At 41.9% G+C, this 17738-nt stretch overlaps 2 protein-coding genes across 6 annotated transcripts in view; one reads left to right on the top strand and one right to left on the bottom strand.

Moving 5' to 3' along the window:
- Positions 1–4735: 4735 nt before the first annotated feature.
- LOC125082581 (putative uncharacterized protein encoded by MAPKAPK5-AS1) lies at positions 4736–7178 on the bottom strand. Of its 2 annotated transcripts, none has more exons than XM_047698355.1 (2): positions 6218–7178; positions 4736–4876 (listed from the first exon to the last, which is right to left on the bottom strand). In XM_047698355.1, the coding sequence occupies exon 1, from the start codon at positions 7176–7178 to the stop codon at positions 6777–6779; it is 402 nt and encodes a 133-aa protein (XP_047554311.1). In that variant the 3' UTR covers positions 4736–4876; positions 6218–6776. The 2 variants fall into 2 exon arrangements, with proteins under 2 accessions (XP_047554311.1, XP_047554310.1); XM_047698354.1 differs by having other exon boundaries at positions 4736–6107.
- The window catches only part of MAPKAPK5 (MAPK activated protein kinase 5), a 36767-nt gene continuing 26069 nt past the window's right edge, over positions 7041–17738 (top strand). For 2 of the 4 annotated variants that reach the window (XM_047698340.1, XM_047698341.1), the window contains exon 1: positions 7048–7182. In XM_047698340.1, coding sequence (XP_047554296.1) covers positions 7147–7182 — 36 coding nt within the window. In that variant the 5' untranslated portion in view covers positions 7048–7146. Of the gene's footprint in view, positions 7183–7306; positions 7433–13453; positions 13562–17738 lie in introns of those variants that run through there. The other 2 variants (XM_047698342.1, XM_047698343.1) reach the window with 2 other exon arrangements.

A 17738-nucleotide genomic window follows, 5' to 3' on the forward strand; every position in this document is an offset into this window, starting at 1 on the left:
ATTATATAGTCACACCTTCTATTTTACCTTTAGGCCATGTTATGGTCCCCTCCAAATTCATATGTTGATGCTCTAACCCCTACCGTGACGTTATTTGGAGGTAGGGCCTTTGGGTTGTCATTACGTCATTATGTTTGGAGGAGGTCATGAGGATGATGGGATTAGTGTCCTTACAAGAAAAGGAAGAGACTCCAAGTGGCTTTCTGTCCACCATGTGAGGGACACATCAAGAAAGTGGTCATCTGCAAGCCAGGAATAGGGTCTTGCCAGGAGTCAAATCTGCCCACATCTTGATCTTGGACTTCCCAGCCTCCAGAACTGTAAGGAATAAATGTCTATTTTTAAGATGCTCGGTCTATGGTATTTTGTTACAGTAGCCCAAGCTGATGAAGACAGATTTTGGTACTGAGAAATGAGGGTGCTGCTGTGACAAATTCCTAAAAATGTGGAAGTGACTTTAGAACTGGGTAATGGGGAGAGGCTGGAAGAGTCAAGAGGTGCATGCTAGAAATGTGGATGGGAAAGTCCATTTTGGTGAGGCCTTAGAGGAAAATGGGGAGCATGTTGTTGGACAATGGAGAAAGGGTAATCCTTATTGCAAAATGGATAAGAACTTGGTTGAACTGTGTCCTAGTGCTTTTGAAGGCAGAACTTGAGAGCAATGAAAGGATACTCAACAGAGATTTCTAAGACGTGTTTGAAGAGCAGCTTGATTCCTCTTCCTACTAATGTGAAAGGAAAGAGATGAGCCTAAGAAAGAATTGTTAAACCAAAAGGAACTAGAACCTTAAGATTTAGAAAATCCTCAGCCTGTCCATATTCCAAAAAATTAGAAATTTGTGTTTGAAAGAGAACACCGAAGGATGTGGTTGGACCATCACATGATAGACACTATCATGAGTAGAGATAATACATTATCCATCTAAACTTGTTAGTAGAGACTAACATGATAGAGATTATAGGAGCAGAAACAATGCTTGTTTGAACTGAAGGGAACCAAGACAGGAAGATATGAAGGAAGGCTTCTGGACTTCTTAGATTCTACAAAACAGGGCAACAAAGTTAAGTGGCTGTGAATGTGCACTATTCTTCAAGAAAAGAGAAAGATGATTCCAAAGGCAATTCAGAATCATCAGGGCCAACGCCTTGGTTTTGACAGGCCAGAGAGGACTCATCTGAGGCCTGGGGGCAGGACTGGGCCACCTAGCAGAGCCATCTGAGTGGGACCTTGTCTAGCAAAGCTGCAGGGGTAGGACTGCAACCCCAATGGGTCCAGAGGGCAGAGTCTCAAACCAGAGAGGATTATTCTCCAGCTTTAAAATAAAAATCTAATGGTATTTGCCTTACTAGGTTTTGGACTTGCTTGGCAGCCATCACCCCGTTCCTTCTTCTGATTTCTCCGTTTTGGAATGGGAATGGCTAGCCTGCACATGTCTTACCACTGCATTTTGGAAGCACGTAACTTATCTGATTTCACAGAGGAATTTTGTTTCAAGATGAATTATACCTACAGTGTCACCCACATGTGATTTAGATGATATTTAGGTTCTTTGGACATTGGAGCTGAGGCAGGAGAGTTAACTTTTGAAGCTGTTGAAATGGAATGAACGTAGTTTGGATGCAAGGACATGGATTTTGGGGGCCAGGTATTTTCTAACAGCAGCCCTAAGACAGATTTCCTTGCAGTAATCTGGGTTTGATCCTTGCTTGAAAGTCACTGCTAAATTTTAGCACTGGCTGCCATCTAGAGAGACTAAAATCTCAAAATTGTCAAGTCCTGGATCCTTCCTGTTTAATAAAAACCAGGCAGTACTTCTGCTTAGAAACTGCCTTATTAGATCACCTACTTCATTGGGAACATTCTCCCTTTCCACATAATGGCTGAAGACACTGTTTCTAAACCTTGTGTTCCTTCATATCCAGGATCCCCTTTCCTCCAGTTTCCAGTAACACGTTCCTTATTTCCTTTTGAGCCCTCACTGACAGTCTCTTCAATGTCCAGATTTTTAAAAATTATTTTATTTATTTGAGAGAGACAGAGCACGTGGGGTGAGGGGTAGAGGGAGAAGAAAGTTCTCCACTGAGCAGGGAGCCGGATGCAGGGCTTAATTCCAGGACTCTGGGATCATGACCCAAGCCAAAGGCAGACACTTAACTGACTGAGGTACTCAGGTGCCCCCGAAGCCTATATTTCTAAAGTTTCTTCAAGATAGGCTTTCTTTAATGCACTCCTAAAAATCATTCCAGCCTCTGTTCACTGCCTGGTTCTTTCTTTTTTTTAAAAGACTTTATTTGAGAGAAAGAAAGAGAGATCACAAGTAGGCAGAGAGGCAGGCAGAGGTGGGGGGGGGGCAGGCTCCCTGCTGAGCAGAGAGCCCGATGTGGGTCTTGATCCCAGGACCCTGAGACCATGACCTGAGCCGAAGGCAGAGGCTTAACCCACTGAGCGACCCAGGAGCCCCATCACTGCCTGGTTCTAAGCCACTCCCACATTTTAGGTAGTTGTTATGGCAGCATCCCACTTCCAGGCACCAAAATCCGTATTAGTTATCTATGCTGCATGACAAATTACTCCCAAATTCGGTGTCCTAAAAACAACATTTGTTATCTCAGTTTCTGTGGGTCAGGAATTTGGGCACAATTTAGCTGGGTGCCTCCTCCTGGCACAGAAGGCTGTAATCACCTCAAGGCTCAACTGAGGGACGATCCATTCTAAGGTCATTTATGTGGTCTTTGGCAGGTCTCAGCTTCTCATTGTCAGTTGGCAAGAGACAGTAGTTCCTTGACAGGTGGGCCCCTCTACTAGGCAACTATAGTGGGCTGATTAGTATCCTCCCCTCCAAATTTATGTCCACATGGAACCTCAGAATGTGACCTTATTTAGAAACAGCATCTTTGCAGATGTAATTAAGACAAAATCATACTGGATTAGGGCAGCCCCTAAATGCAATGATAGTGTTTTCATAAGAGGCGAGGCCACAGAGAATGAGGCCATGTAAAGACAGACAGAGACTGGAGTAATGCACTCCTTTTGCCCAAGGAATGCTGCTGAGGACTGCTGCAAGCCACCAGAAACTTAAAGAGGTAAGGAAGGATTCTCCCCTAGAGACTTCATAGGGAGCACAGCTCTGCTAACACATAGAATTCAGACTTTTGGCTTCCAGAACAGTGAGAAAATAAAATTCCTATTATTTTTAAATCACCCAGTTTATGGTAATTTATTATGGCAGCCCCCGGGAAACTAATAAAGAACCTCACATTTGAGTTGGCTTCTTTCAGAGCAAATGAGGAAGAGAGTAAAAGAGGATACCCAAGATGGGAGATAAAGTCCTTCTGTAATGTAATCTGAGACATGACATCTCATCATTAGAAGCAAGTCACCAGGGTGCCTGGGTGTCTCAGTTGGTTAAGTGACTGCCTTCGGCTTGGGTCATGATTCTGGAGTGCTGGGATTGAGTCCCACATCCAGCTCCTGGGTCCACGGGGAGTTTGCTTCTCCCTCTCACCTTCTCCCCTCTCATGCTCTCTCTCTTTAAACAAACAAGCAAACAAACAAAAGAGCTTAAAAAAAAAAAGAGTAGTATGATCTCTTAAAAAAAAAAAAAGAGAGAAGAAGAAAAAGCAAGTCCCCAGATCAGCCCACAAGCAGGGTGAGGGGATTACACAAGATCATGAATACCTACAGGTGGGCATCATTGATGGCTACATTAGAAGTTGCCTACCACAGCCACCTCCCCAGCAAAAAATGGAGGAAACTTCTTCCTCTGGGCTCTGCCTTCTCCATTCACTGATTCCTTTAGCAAATATTTATTAAACACCAGCAGTGGGTTAAGTTTTGAGCATGTGGTCAATAGTACAGGTAAGATTCTTTCTCTTGAGATCATTTACAGCCTAGTTGGGGAAAGAACACTAAAGAATAACAAACAAATAAACACATAAATAAAAACTGTGGTAAGTACAAGAAAGTAAGTTATGAGACAATAAGAAAATCTGACTTAGATGGGGATAAGAATTAGACATGTCTTTCTGATAAAAAATTTTGTTTTTTTAGATTTTATTTTTATTTATTTGAGGGACAGACAGCATGAACTAGAGGGAGAGAGAATCTCAATCAGACTCTGCGCTGAGCCCAAAGCCTAACACGGGGTTCCATTGCATGACCCTGAGATCATGACCTGAACTGAAACCGACTGAGCCACCCTGGTGCCCCTAAAATGGTATTTGGAATGTGGTTGAAGAACATGTAAAGTAATAGTCAATGAGTTGAGTTGCCACACTCAGTGTACGAGCTCTTCATCTCTGCATTTCTTTTTTTTTTTTTAAGATTTTATTTATTTATTTGACAGAGAGAAATCACAAGTAAGCAGAGAGGCAGGCAGAGAGAGAGGAGGAAGCAGGTTCCCCACCAAGCAGAGAGCCTGATGTGGGGCTAGATCCCAGAACCCTGGGATTATGACCTGAGCCGAAGGCAGAGGCTCCAACCCACTGAGCCACCCAGGCACCCCTCATCTCTGCATTTCTATATGTAACACAGTGCCTGACACAGCGAGGCACCTGATAAATTATTATGGAAGCAACAAATGAATAAATCCAAGCACCTTTTATTTCCTATTATGGATAATGTCAATTCATCTAGAAATTTCCTCCCAAAGTTCGCTGCTGGACCACTGCTCTTATTTATATTAGACAGCACAGGCAAAGCTGCTATTACAAAAAGACTCAACTACATAAAAGATCCAAACAATAAAGGTTTATTTTTTTCCCATATTACAGTCCTGGGTGGATATATAAGTCAATGGAGCAGAGGTTCTCCTCTACTCAGGAATCTTCCATCTTGAAGCCTTGCCTTCTCCAGAACCTTCTCATCATCGTCTAGCTGGCAGAGTAAGTAAGAGCACCTGTTGACAAATTTTCTGGACCCAGCCCGACAACGGTGCACATCTCTCCTGTTCACTTTTCACTGGGGAGAGCACAGCACTGGTTGCTACTTAAAGGGGGCTGAGAAACGCACTGCAGGTGTATGGCCAACAAAGAGGACAACGACATCCGCACCACAATATATATCCAATTACTTGAGTTATCCTCTGCTATATCACACAAAATCCTCAAATTATCCTCGACAGAAAAAGACTGTGGATTCCCCACCTTCACCAGCACCATCATCCTTCCAGTTGCTGAAGCCAGACTCAGGATAAGTTACTCTTGTTTCATTTCTTATTCTTACCTTCCATATCGAATCCTTCAGGAAATACTGTCAACTCTATCCCAAAACATACCATAAATCCCTCCACCCCATCTTTGCTGCCAGTGCCTGAGTTCAAGCATCAAAATAATCTCTCATCTGGATTATGCCAATAGCCTCTTAACAGCTCTCCATGTCTCCACTCTTGCTTGCCCATATTTCTCTATCTAGCAGAATGATCTTTCAAAACATAACTAACTTCGACCGCATCACTCTTTGGTTAAAGACCTTCCAGTCATAGAATAAAATCTAAAGTCATTACCATGACCCTAGGGTGTATGATACAGCCCCGGCCCACTTCTCCAACCTCATTCTTTGTCATTTTCTCCTTCCTCTTGCTCTGCTCCAGCTACGGTGAACATTCTGCTGGTCCTTGAACATATTCAGCTTATTTGCACTTTAAGATTTTTTGCATCTGCTGGTCCACCCGCCCAGAAATCTCCTCCTCAGATTTCCAACGGTCAGCTCCTTCTCGTTTCTCAGGGGTCTCAGCTTAAATGTTACCTCCTAGGAACCCTTCCCTGATCATCAACTAGGAAAAGTCCCCACATCCAGTTATCCTCTTACCTCAGCATCCTGTTCATTTTCTTCTTAGTATCTACAAACTCTGTGTCTCCCTCTGTTTATTTGCTGCTTAGCTTTCCTGAAAGTAAGATCCACTGAGGATCTGTTGTTTCTGTTGTTTCCCAAGTGCTGGGCAGGGCTGCTACACGGTGGTGCTCAGTACGTAACTGAACGAATGAAGACCCACCAAGAGGCGATCTACCAACAGCTCGTACTAGGTCCTGGGACAGGTAGTTGGTGTAGTGGAAGGGGCACAAACGTGGGTTCCAATTCGGACTTGACCACTTCTCAGCTACGTAACCTGTAAACGCGGGGATAGAACCTGGTGGGGGGAAGAGAGCCTCACGTAAAATTAGCCCTCCGAACATATAACTATGACTGCTATTATTATACACAGTTCTGTTCTCTTACCGCTGGACCCGTCCAGGACCTCCGTTTCCTCTTCTTCATCCGGAGTTGAAACATCCCGTCCCGGCTCCTTCGCGAAGGCTGTTTCTGGCGGAACGAACCTCTTTCTCCGCCGGGGAGAGGAAACCAGGAGCGCGAATGCCACTCCAGTCAGGCTGCGTTCTCCAGTGCCTCCGCCCGCGTCTTACGCCATCAGCGCGACGCCAGCGCTGCGGAGGGCCCCGGGGCCTGTCTTGAGTATGGCGCAGCTTGAGGGGGCCCTGGCAGACGCCTGCAAATCAACCTCGTGATTTGGGGGCACTCGGAAACCCCCGCGGACGGCGGCGAGCAGCGCGTGCAGCCGTGGGGGAAAGGAGTCGGGCGGCAGGAGGGGCGGCCCGTAGCTCAGGCGGGACACAGAGCCGGCAGGCGGGCGGCCGGCCGGCAGGGCTGCCCGGCGCGGGTGTCCCGGCGATGTGTGGCGCTGAAGCGGCATCGGGAGCAGCAGCGGCGGCGGCGGCCTCGGCCTCGGCTTCGGCTTCGCAGCGGTGCCGGCGGCGGAGACGGAGGCGCAGGTTCCTCATTAGGACCTGGCGAGCCCAGGCCTAATCGACGGCCCCGCGAGGCCTCTGCATCGCGCCCCGGACGGGGGCCCTCCCCGCCTCGCCCTGCCCCGGGAGCTTGCCTCCCCGGCCGGGGATGAAGCCGGGAGGCGGCCGCGCGGGGCCCAGCACAAAGGCTTGTCCCCGGGGGCCGCCGCCGCCAGCCTAGAGCCGCCCACCGAAGCGGAACCGGCGCCGGGGCCCTCACCCCCGCCGGTCCCTGGGAGCGGCTGCTGCCCGTCTCCCCGAGGCCCAGGGGCCCGAACGCCGAGCCCCGTGCTCCCTCGGCTACGGTGGGACCGGGCAGCTGCGCAGTCTCCGCCGCTCCCGGCCGTAGAGGCCCCACGGAGCATGTCCGAGGAGAGCGACATGGAGAAAGCCATCAAGGTAAGGGGGAGATGCCCCCTTCCTCCCCGCTTTGTCCCTGTGGCATTCCTCTCGGCTCAGCCTCAGAAAGCGGAGAGAACTTGGAGTGAGAGATGCCAGCGACTCCGGGTTTCTGTCTTTCCAGATTCCGTGGACTGCGTTTTACAGCCCTGGGGCGAATGGTTTGTGTATATATAGGGAGGGATGTCCGACTCCCTCTGACTTCCCTGATTAAAGTAGGGATGTGATTTGTACTCATCTAAATCGCAAGGTGAGTGGAGTGGAGATACTTGTTAGGAGTGGGAAGGAGAGGGCCCTACTACTCCACTTTCGATCACTTTCCAGTATTTGTTTCCGGATGATCTACAACAGTATTTGGAGAGTTGGAGTTTACCCATCGCTCTCCATTTGTTTGAAACCAGCCTCCTCAAAACCTGCGGTTTCAGACGGGGTGGCTCGCCTTCTTACAAAAATCTGTCTTTTGGCACATACTGTTTTTACTTTTGCGTATGTTCCCTCACCTTTTCCTTTTTCCTCTCCTCCTAGGGAGCATTTAATTTATTGAGGAAGAGCTCATGGTGTTCTGTGACTTACTGCTCTGTTAACAACCACAACAAAGCAAATATGTGTGTTCTAAAATGACCCAAATAAAGTGAAAAGTTTTTAAAAATGTGCTTTTTACTCTTTTTTTTTAATAGGCAAACTTTGAGGTATTAATAATCAGAAAGACATCTAGCTGTCGCTAGGAAATTAAAATCTTGTGTAAATTGAGCCCGAAGTTCAATATGTATCATCTACTTATTTTGCAGTATTAAATAAGTGTATTTAAGAATTTCATTTTCCCTTGAAGGACAGGCATCCATTGGCAACTTAGGGTTATTTTCCCCCTTCAATACACAGTTAAAAAGTCATACTTGTAATAATTTTTTGTATAGCAGAGCTTATAGAAGTCATCTGTCTTCCCAAAGAAACTTCACTTTTTAAAGAAGGCATGGAAATATACACATACACATTAAGGAAGAGCAAATCTTAAATAATAGAAATAAAGGTTCTAAAAGACTGCATTTTTTTCTTTTGGTTTGGATTTTATTGGTACAGGGTCATGAATTGTTACCTAAAGTTATATGATTGGGTTGTGACTCAAAACATATATGGCAGATTTTTAAATTCAGGTATTGTCTGTTTTTTGCCAAGTGCTGTCTTAGGCACTGGTGGTGCAAAGCCACACTCCCAGATGGCCCTGCTCTCATGGAGCTTATATTCTAGATGGTGGAGTTAGGTAATAAACATTGCGAGGTGCTTATAATTAAGAGAAGGGTGGGGGATATTATTTTAGGAAGAGTAATCAGGGAAGGCCTCTCTGAGGAGGTCACATTTGTGTAGAGGTCTGAAGGGAATGAGGAAGCAATTCTCCACTGTCTCAGTGAAGAGTATGACAGGCAGTAGGAACAGCAGATACAAAGGTTCTGAGGTAGGTATAAGTCTTGAGTGATCCAGGAACAGCAAAGTGAACTCAGTGGGTCAGTGATTATGTTTTAGGGAGATGATGGAAAGCTAGAGAACATAGGGGCTTGTAGACCATTGTAGGGACTTTGGCTTCGACCTTGAGTTCAGAGGAACACTAGGGAATTTTGAACAGAAGAGGGACACAGTTGTAATGGATAAATATATAAATGGGGAGGCAATGTTATATAGTGGTTACCACTGTTTCTCTAGGTAAACTCATGGGTTAAAATCTCAGCCTTGCCATTCATTAGCTGTGTCCTCGATTAGGTCACTTCACTTCTCTGTCCCTTAGTTTCCCCACTCATAGAAAGGAGATAAAACACTCCCACAGCTCATAGGGTTTTTGAGTATTTAATGAACAAATATATCTAAATGTGCTTACAATAATCCTAACATTTAGTAGGAACTTAATGAATGTTAGCTCATAGCAACTAAAGAGTATTTTAAGAAAGTCTTATTTCTTCACTGGTCACTATTGCCCAGTCTGACTTTCTTAAATTTTTTTAGCTTTTCTTCATGTACTTGACAGTCATTGGTGAGTCTGCCTACTAGTTTGAGTGTGTTCAACCAACACAAATAAGTGGAGTTGAAAATACCGGATCTGACAACCAGTACTGACTAGGATATACTCCCTTGCAAGCAAGCCAGCATCACATCAAATAAAACTTCTCTGTGCCATTATATTGTATTCATTGTTTTGCTTTCTTGAGAATGTCCCTCAGTGGTAAAGTCTAAGACCAGTGTAGTTAGCTGGAAAAGCTGTTTTCCTGGGCTCTAATCAGACCATTTAAACTTCTGCTTCCTGGAATACCTGGGTGGCTTGGTTGGTTAAGCATCTGCCTTTGGCTCCGGTCATGATCCCGTGCTCCTGGGATGGGCTCCTTGCTCAGCAGGGAGCCTGCTTCTCTCTCTACCTGCTGCTTCCCATGCTTGCTCAGTCTCTCTTTCTCTCTCTGACAAATAAATAAAATCTTAAAAAAACAACAAAAAAACAACAAGAAAAAAGTTTCTGCTGCCTGACTATCTAAGAGCAGTCTGATTAACACCTCATCCTGTTACTCTTCAAAATAATTAGGATATGGCCAAGGCAACAACCTTAGGCTCTGTCTTCTCGTTTCTGTCTCTTCTCCCTTAGCCCCATGACCTCACTATTCCTAAGGCACTTAGCTAAACCTGGAGAAAGCATTTTGGAATTAGGGATTGCTTACGTATTTGCCTTCTCTGGTATATGGCAGAGTTTTTGTTTTTTTTTTTTTAAGATTTTATTTATTTGGGGCGCCTGGGTGGCTCAGTGGGTTAAGCCGCTGCCTTCGGCTCAGGTCATGATCTCAGGGTCCTGGGATCGAGCCCCGCATCGGGCTGTCTGCTCAGCAGGGAGCCTGCTTCCTCCTCTCTCTCTGCCTGCCTCTCTGCCTGCTTGTGATCTCTCTCTGTCGAATAAATAAATAAAATCTTTAAAAAAAAAAGATTTTATTTATTTATTCAACAGAGACATAGCAAGAGAGGGAACGCAAGCAAGTTGAATGGGAAAGGGAGAAGCAGGCTTCCCGCTGACCAGGGAGTCTGATGCCGGGCTGGATCCTAGGACTCCGGGGTCATGACCTGAGCCGAAGGCAGACGCTTAACCAACTAAGCCATCCAGGCACCCCGTATATGGCAGAGTTATTAATATTTGATGAATTTAGTGAAAATTCATTTCCTTAGTTTTAAAAATATTTTAAAAATTGCAGTATAATTTATATACCATAAAATTCACTCAATGTAAGTGTGTAGTTGAAGACTTTTTAGTAAGTTTACAGAGTTGTGCAACTATCATCACAATCATCACAATCCAGTTTTAGAATATTTCCATCCCAGGGCAACTGGGTGGTTCAGTGTGTTGGGTGTCTGACTCGGATTTGGCTCAGGTTATGATCTTGCTTATGAGATCAAGCCCTCCCTTGGTCTCCGTGCTGGGTGTAGAGCCTGCTTGGGATTCTCTCCCTCTCTCTCTCTGCCTCTCCCCTCCTCACCCCAAACCCCTCCCCCCTGCCAACCCTGCATTCTCCTCTTTCAAATAAATGGATAAAATCTTTAAAAGAAATAAATAATATTTCCATCCCCCTAGAAAGTTCCTTTTGCCTCTTTGTAGTCAGCCTCTACTCCCACTCCCCACTCCAAACAATCACTGATACACTTTCTGCCACTAGTTTTGTCTCTAGGAATTCCAAATTAATGGAATTGTAGAATACGTAGTCTTATGTATTTGGCTTCTTTTACTTACAATACTTTTTAGTGCATATATTAGGAGTTTATTTTTTTTTATTGTAGCGTAATCTTTATTGTTTATTCATCCCCAGTTGATAGACATTTAGATTCTAGTTTCCAGTTTTAGCTAATATGAACAAAATGATAAATAAAACTTGCCCATACAAGTTTTTGTGTAAATATTTGTTTTGATTACTTTTTAAAAAGATTTTATTTGATAGAGAGAGATCACAAGTAGGCAGAGAGACAGGCAGAGAGCGGGGGGGAGGCAGTCTCCCTGCTGAGCAGAGAGCCCGATGCGGGGCTCAATCCCAGGACCCTGAGATCATGACCTGAGCCAAAAGCAGAGGCTTACCCCACTGAGCCATCCAGGCGCACCTTGTTTTAATTTCTTCTGGGTAAATACCGAGGTATGGAATTACTGGGTGGTACAGTAAGTTTATGCTTAACCTTTTTTTTTTAAAGATTTTATTTATTTATTTGACAGAGAGAGATCACAAGCAGACAGAGAGGCAGGCAGAGAGAGAGAGAGGGAAGCAGGCTCCCCGCTGAGCAGACAGCCCGATGTGGGACTCGATCCCAGGACCCTGAGATCACGACCTGAGCTGAAGGCAGCGGCTTAACCCACTGAGCCACCCAGGTGCCCCTATGCTTAACTTTTTAAGAAACTGCAAAACTTTTCCAGAGTGACTTTACCATTATTCATTCCTACCAGTAGTGTTTGAGGGGCCTTTTTTGTTTTTTGTTTTTGTCTTTGTTTTTATTTTTGTTTCCCTCCTGACAAATATTTGGTATTGTTAGTCTTTCCATTTTAGCCATCCTGGTGGTTGTGTAGTTGTTCTGATTGTGGTTTTAATGTGCATTTCACAAATGATTGTTTCCATAGTGTAGTGGTTATCACGTTTGCCTGACACTAATGACTAATATTGCTGGTCAGCTTTTCATGTGCTTGTTTGCCATTTATGTATCTTTTCTTTTCTTTCTTTCTTTTTTTTTTTAAGATTTTATTTGTTTATTTGACAGAGATCAAAAGTAGGCAGAGTGGCAGGCAGAGAGAGAGGTGGGAAGCAGGCTCCCTGCTGAGCAGAGAGCCCGATGTAGAACTCGATCCCAGGACCCAGAGATCATGACCTGAGCCAAAGGCAGAGGCTTAACCCACTGAGCCATCCAGGCGCCCCGTGTGTATCTTTTCTGGTGAAATGTCTATTCAGATTATTTGCCCATATTTAAATTGGGTTATTTGTCATCTTATTGAGTTGTAAGAGTTCTTTACATGCTCTGAGTAAAAACTAATTCTAATGCTATTGAGCATCTTTTCATATGTTTGGCATTCACGTATTTTTTTCTTGGTATTTAATTGTATTAAAATCTTTTATTCATTTTTAAATTGAGCTGCTTTTCTTATTATTGAGTTAGAAGAGTTCTCTCTAAACTCTGAATAAAAGTGATTTATCAGAGACATGATCTGCAAATATTTTTCCCAGTCTGTGGCTTATCTTTTCACTTTTAATGGTTTTTAATTTTGATGAAGTCCATTTTATCTTTTTTTTCTTTTTCTTTTATGGATTGTGCTTATGGTGTCATAACTAAGAAATCTTTGCCTAGCCTCAGGTTACAAGACTTTTCAATTACATTTTCTTCTAAAAATTTTGCCGTTTTTAGTTGTTTCTTTAGGTCTAATATCCACTTGGAATTAACTATTATGTGTGGTGTTACATAAAGGTCTGAAGTTTTGTTTGTTTGTCTTTAATATGAATATCCAGTTGTTCCAGGACGGTTTGTTCAAAACACTGTCATTTGCCTATAGAATTACTATGTATTACCTTTTTCAAGAATCAGTTTATCATCAGTGTGTGAGTTTATTTCTTGATTCTCTGTTCTGTTCTTGATCGATAGGACTATCCTTATGCTAGTAGCATACTTAATTTGATTACTGAAGCTTTATAGTAAAATTTCCAAAATTGGGTATTATGAGAACAAACTTGGTTTCTCTTTTTCAAAATTAAGTTGCCTCTTTAGGTTCTTTGTATTTCCAGATAAAATTTAGAATCATCTTGTCTGTTTTTACAAAAAAGAGTGCTGGGATTTTGACAGAGGTTCCATTGAATCTGTAGGTCAGTTTGGGACAGTTGCCATCTTAACGATATTGTCTTCTAATCCATGAACATGGTATAGCTCTCCATTTCATTAGGGCTTCTCCTGTTTCTCTTAGCAATGTATTTGTAGTTTTCAGTGTATGGATCTTAGGCTCTTTAATAAATTTATTCCTAATATTTTGTTCTTTATGATGCTATTTAGAATTGTTTAATTTCATTTGGATTGTATAAAATCACTAATGTATAAAAATATAGTTCATTCCTGTATTTTGATAATGTGTTTTGCATCCTTATCATATTTGCTAAGTTCTAGATTTTTGTTGTTGTTGTTGTTTTGTAGGTTCTTTAGGATTTTCTACATACAAAAATCATGTTTTCAGCAAATAAATACCATTTTACTTCTTCCTTTACAGGATGTATGCTCTTAATTTTGTTTTCTTGCCTTATGCCATGAGTAGAACCTCAGGTACAATGTTGAATGAAAGTGGCAAAAGTGGACATCTTGCCTTATTCCTGATCTCAGGGGGAAAGCATTAAAGACTTATCACTGAGTAAGTGGTTTTGTAGATGTCCTTTGTCCAATTGAGGAGTTTCCTTCTGTTCTTGTTTGCTGAGAGTTTTTATCAGGAATAGGTATTGAATTTTTGTTAAATGCTTTTTCTTCACCTGTTGAGTTGATCATACAGTTTTTGTTCTTTACTCTTAATGTGGTATATAGTAACATTAACCGATTTTCAGATATTAATCCAATCTTTCATTCTTGGTATAAACCCTACTTAGGCTGATGTAAAATTATTCTTATATGTTTCTGTATTCAGTTTGCTAATAATTTTGCTGAGGATTTTTGTATCTGTATTCATGAGAGATATAGGTTTCTAGTTTTCTTCTGATGACTTTGTCTAGCTTTGGTATGAGGGTAATACGTGACTCAGAATGACTTGGGAAGTATATCCTTCTTTATTTTCTGGAAGAATTTGTGTGGAGGTTTGGTATTATTTCATCAAATCAATAGTTCTCAATAGGGGGCAATTTTTGTCCCTCTAAGACACTTGGTAGTGTCTGGAGACATTATGATTATTCAGTGCAGGTGGGGGATGCTTCTGGCATTTAGCAGGTAGAGGCCAGGAATGCTCCAGAACATCTTAATAATGCATAGGACAGTCTAACAACAAAGAAGTACCTGCTTCAAAATGTCAATCGTGATGCTGAGATGAGAAACTGCACTTTAAATGATTTAGTAGAATTTACCACCAAAACTGTGGGTCAAGTCTTTGCTTTGTGGGAAGATTTTTATTGTTGTTATTAATTCAGTTTCTTGTTACAGATGTATTCAGGTTTTCTATTTCTTCCTGAGTGAGTTTTAGTAATTTATGTCTTTCTAGAATTTATCCATTTCATCTAGTGGTCTAGTTTCCTGGCATAAAATTGTTAATGGTGATCCTTATAATGCTTTGATTCCTGTAAAGTCTATTGTGATGCCCCCTCTTTCATTTCTAATATTAACAACTTGTGTTTTTTTCTCTCTTCAGTCTAGCTGAAGGTTTGTTAATTTTGTCATCTTGAAGAATCAACTTTTGGCTTTGAATTTTCAGTCTTCTGTTTTAATTTCTACCCTAGTTTTTATTATTTCTGTTTGCTTTGAGTGTATTTCTTTTTCTCTAGTTTTTCAAGGTGGAAGCTTAGGTTATTGATTTGTAATCTTTTTTTTTTTTTTTTTAGATTTTTATTTATTTATCTGTCAGAGAGAGAGAGGGAGAGAGAGCGAGCACAGGCAGACAGAATGGCAGGCAGAGGCAGAGCGAGAGGCAGGCTCCCCAACAAGCAAGGAGCACGATGTGGGACTCGATCCCAGGATGCTGGGATCATGACCTGAGCCGAAGGCAGCTGCTTAACCAACTGAGCCACCCAGGCGTCCCTGATTTGTAATCTTTTTAACTTAGGGATTTAGAGCTGTAAATTTACACTAAACACCACTATACCTGCACATCATAAATTTTAGCATATAGTCCCCTCAGAGCCATGGTTTTGCTTTCCATGGTTTTAGTTACCCATGGTCAGCCATGGTCTGGAAGCAGACAGTTCTTCTGAGCCATCAGAAGGTCATTAGTAGTCTAATGCCTTGTCACATACGTCATTTACTTCACTTCATCTCATCACATATGCACTTTATTATCTCACCATCACAAGAAGAGGAAGAGTGAGTGTGGTACAAAAAGATATTTGTGTGTGAGAGAGAGGTCACATTCACATAAATTTTATTACAGATTATTGCTACAGTTGTTCTATTTTATTACTAATTATTGTTAGCCTCTTACCATGCCTAATTTATAAATTATAATTTATAATGTTGTTATATAAGCTAAATTATTAAACTCTATCATAGATATGCATGATAGGAAAAACATAATATATATATGGGATTTGGCACCAGCTTTGATTTCAGGCATTCCCTGGGAGTCTTGGAATGAAACCCCACAGATAAGGGGGGTTTTATTCATTCAGATCAAAACTTCTTCTTTTTTTTTTTTTTAAAGATTTTATTTATTTATTTGACAGAGAGAAATCACAAGTAAGCAGAGAGGCAGGCAGAGAGAGAGGAGGAAGCAGGCTCCCTGCTGAGCAGAAAGCCTGATGCGGGGCTCGAACCCAGGACCCAAGATCATGACCTGAGCTGAAGGCAGCGGCCTAACCCACTGAGCCACCCAGGCGCCCCTCAAAACTTCTTTCTTAAAGATTTTATTTTTTTATTTGACAGAGAGAGACAGCTAGAGAGGAAGCACAAGCAGGTGGAGTGGGGCTCCATCTCAGAGTCATGGGATCATGACCTGGGCTGAAGCCAGACGCTCGATGACTGAGCCACCCAGGTGCCCCAAGAGCAAAATATTTCCCAATTTCTCTGTTTCTTTTTTGACCCATTGATTATTTAGTAGTATTATATAATTTTAAAATTTTTGTTGATTTCTAGCTTAATTGATTTATAGCTTAAGTCTGTTATGGTTGAAGAACTTTATATGTTTTAAGTTTGTAAAAATTTACTGAGACTATGGTTCAGCATATGCTTTATCCTGAAGAATATTCCATGTGTGCTTGGGAAGAACATATATTCTCCTGTTGTTGGATGCAGTGTTCTATAGATGTCAGGTCAAGTTGGTTGACAGTGTTATCCTCTACATCTTGATGGTTTTCTGTTTAGCTTTTCTATTATTGATTTTTGAATTGTCTATTTTTCTCCTATATTCTCTCAATTTTTGCTTCATATATTTTTGGACTCTGTTGTTAGGTGGTTGCATAAATGTTTATGATCATCATATCTTCCTGTTGAAATGACCTTTTCATCCTTATAAAAAGTGCCTCTTATTAACCTCTTTTGTTTTAAGGTTTATTTTGTTTATTGTCTGTATGGCTCCTTCAGTTCTCTTATGGTTATTCATGGTATATTTTTTTCCATCCTTTTACTTTTTTCTCCATTAAAAAGTTGTAAAAAGGGGTGCCTGGCAGTCAGTTAAGCATCTGCCTTCGGCTCAGGTCATGATTCCGGGGATCTGGGGTCGAGTCCTACATCGGACTCCTTGCTCAGCGGGGACTTGCTTCTCCCTCTGCCTGCTGTTCCCCCTGCTTGTGCATGCTCTCTCTCTGTCAAATAAATAAATAAAATCTTTTTAAAAAATTATAATAAAATTACTCATAACATAAAATTTATCATCTTAACTATTTTTAAATGTACGCTTCACTGGTATTAAATATATATATAGTGTGCGACCATCACCACCATCCATCTGTATAATTCTTTTGATCTTGTAAAGCTGAAACTCTGTACCTGTTAAATAGTAATTCCTCTGCCTCCTTCCCCCAGCGTCTACCAACCACCATTCTACTTTCCATCTCTATTGACTATATTGACTATATTGACTACTCTAAGCACCTCAGAAAAATGGAATTATACAGTATTTGTCTTTTTGTGACTGGCTTATTTCACTTAGCATAATATTCTCATGGTGCATCCATATTGTAGCATATTTGTGAATTTCCCTTCTTTTTAAGGCTGAGTGATATTCCATCATATGTATATAGACATTTAGGTCCTTTCCATGTTTTAGCTATTATGAATAGTTGTTATGAACATGGATATACAAATATCTCTTGAAGACCCTTTTTTTAGTTCTTTTGGGTATATACGCAGAAGTGGAATTGCTGGATCACATGGTAATTCTGTTTTTAATTTTTTTTGAGGAACTGCCATTTTGTTTTTCATGACATTGGAAATGTACCATTGTACATTCCCACCAGTAGTGCACAAGGGTTCCAATTTCTCCATATCTTCACCAACACTTGTTACTTTGTTTTTTAAGTAGTCTCCACACTCACCATGGAGCTTGAACTCAAAACCCTGAGATTAAGACCTGTGCTGAGATCAAGAGTCTGACGCTTAGCCAACAGAGCCACTCAGGCACCTCTATTTCTTTGTTTTTGGATAGTAGCTATCCTAACAGGTGTGAGGTTTTATCTCATTGGAGTTTTTATTTGTATTTCTTCATGATTGGTGATGCTGAGCACCTTTTCCTGTGTTTATTGGCCATCTGTGTATCTTTGGGAAAATGTCTACTCAAGTTTTCAGCCCATTTTTTGAATCAGGTTGTTTTTGAGTTTTAGGAATTCTTGTATATTCTGGATATTAATCCCTTATCAGGTACTTGATCTGTGACATTTTCTTCCACTATGTGGGTTGCC

The sequence above is a fragment of the Lutra lutra genome, chromosome 12 (genome assembly GCF_902655055.1).
Source record: "Lutra lutra chromosome 12, mLutLut1.2, whole genome shotgun sequence".
NCBI classification, from domain to species: domain Eukaryota; kingdom Metazoa; phylum Chordata; class Mammalia; order Carnivora; family Mustelidae; genus Lutra; species Lutra lutra.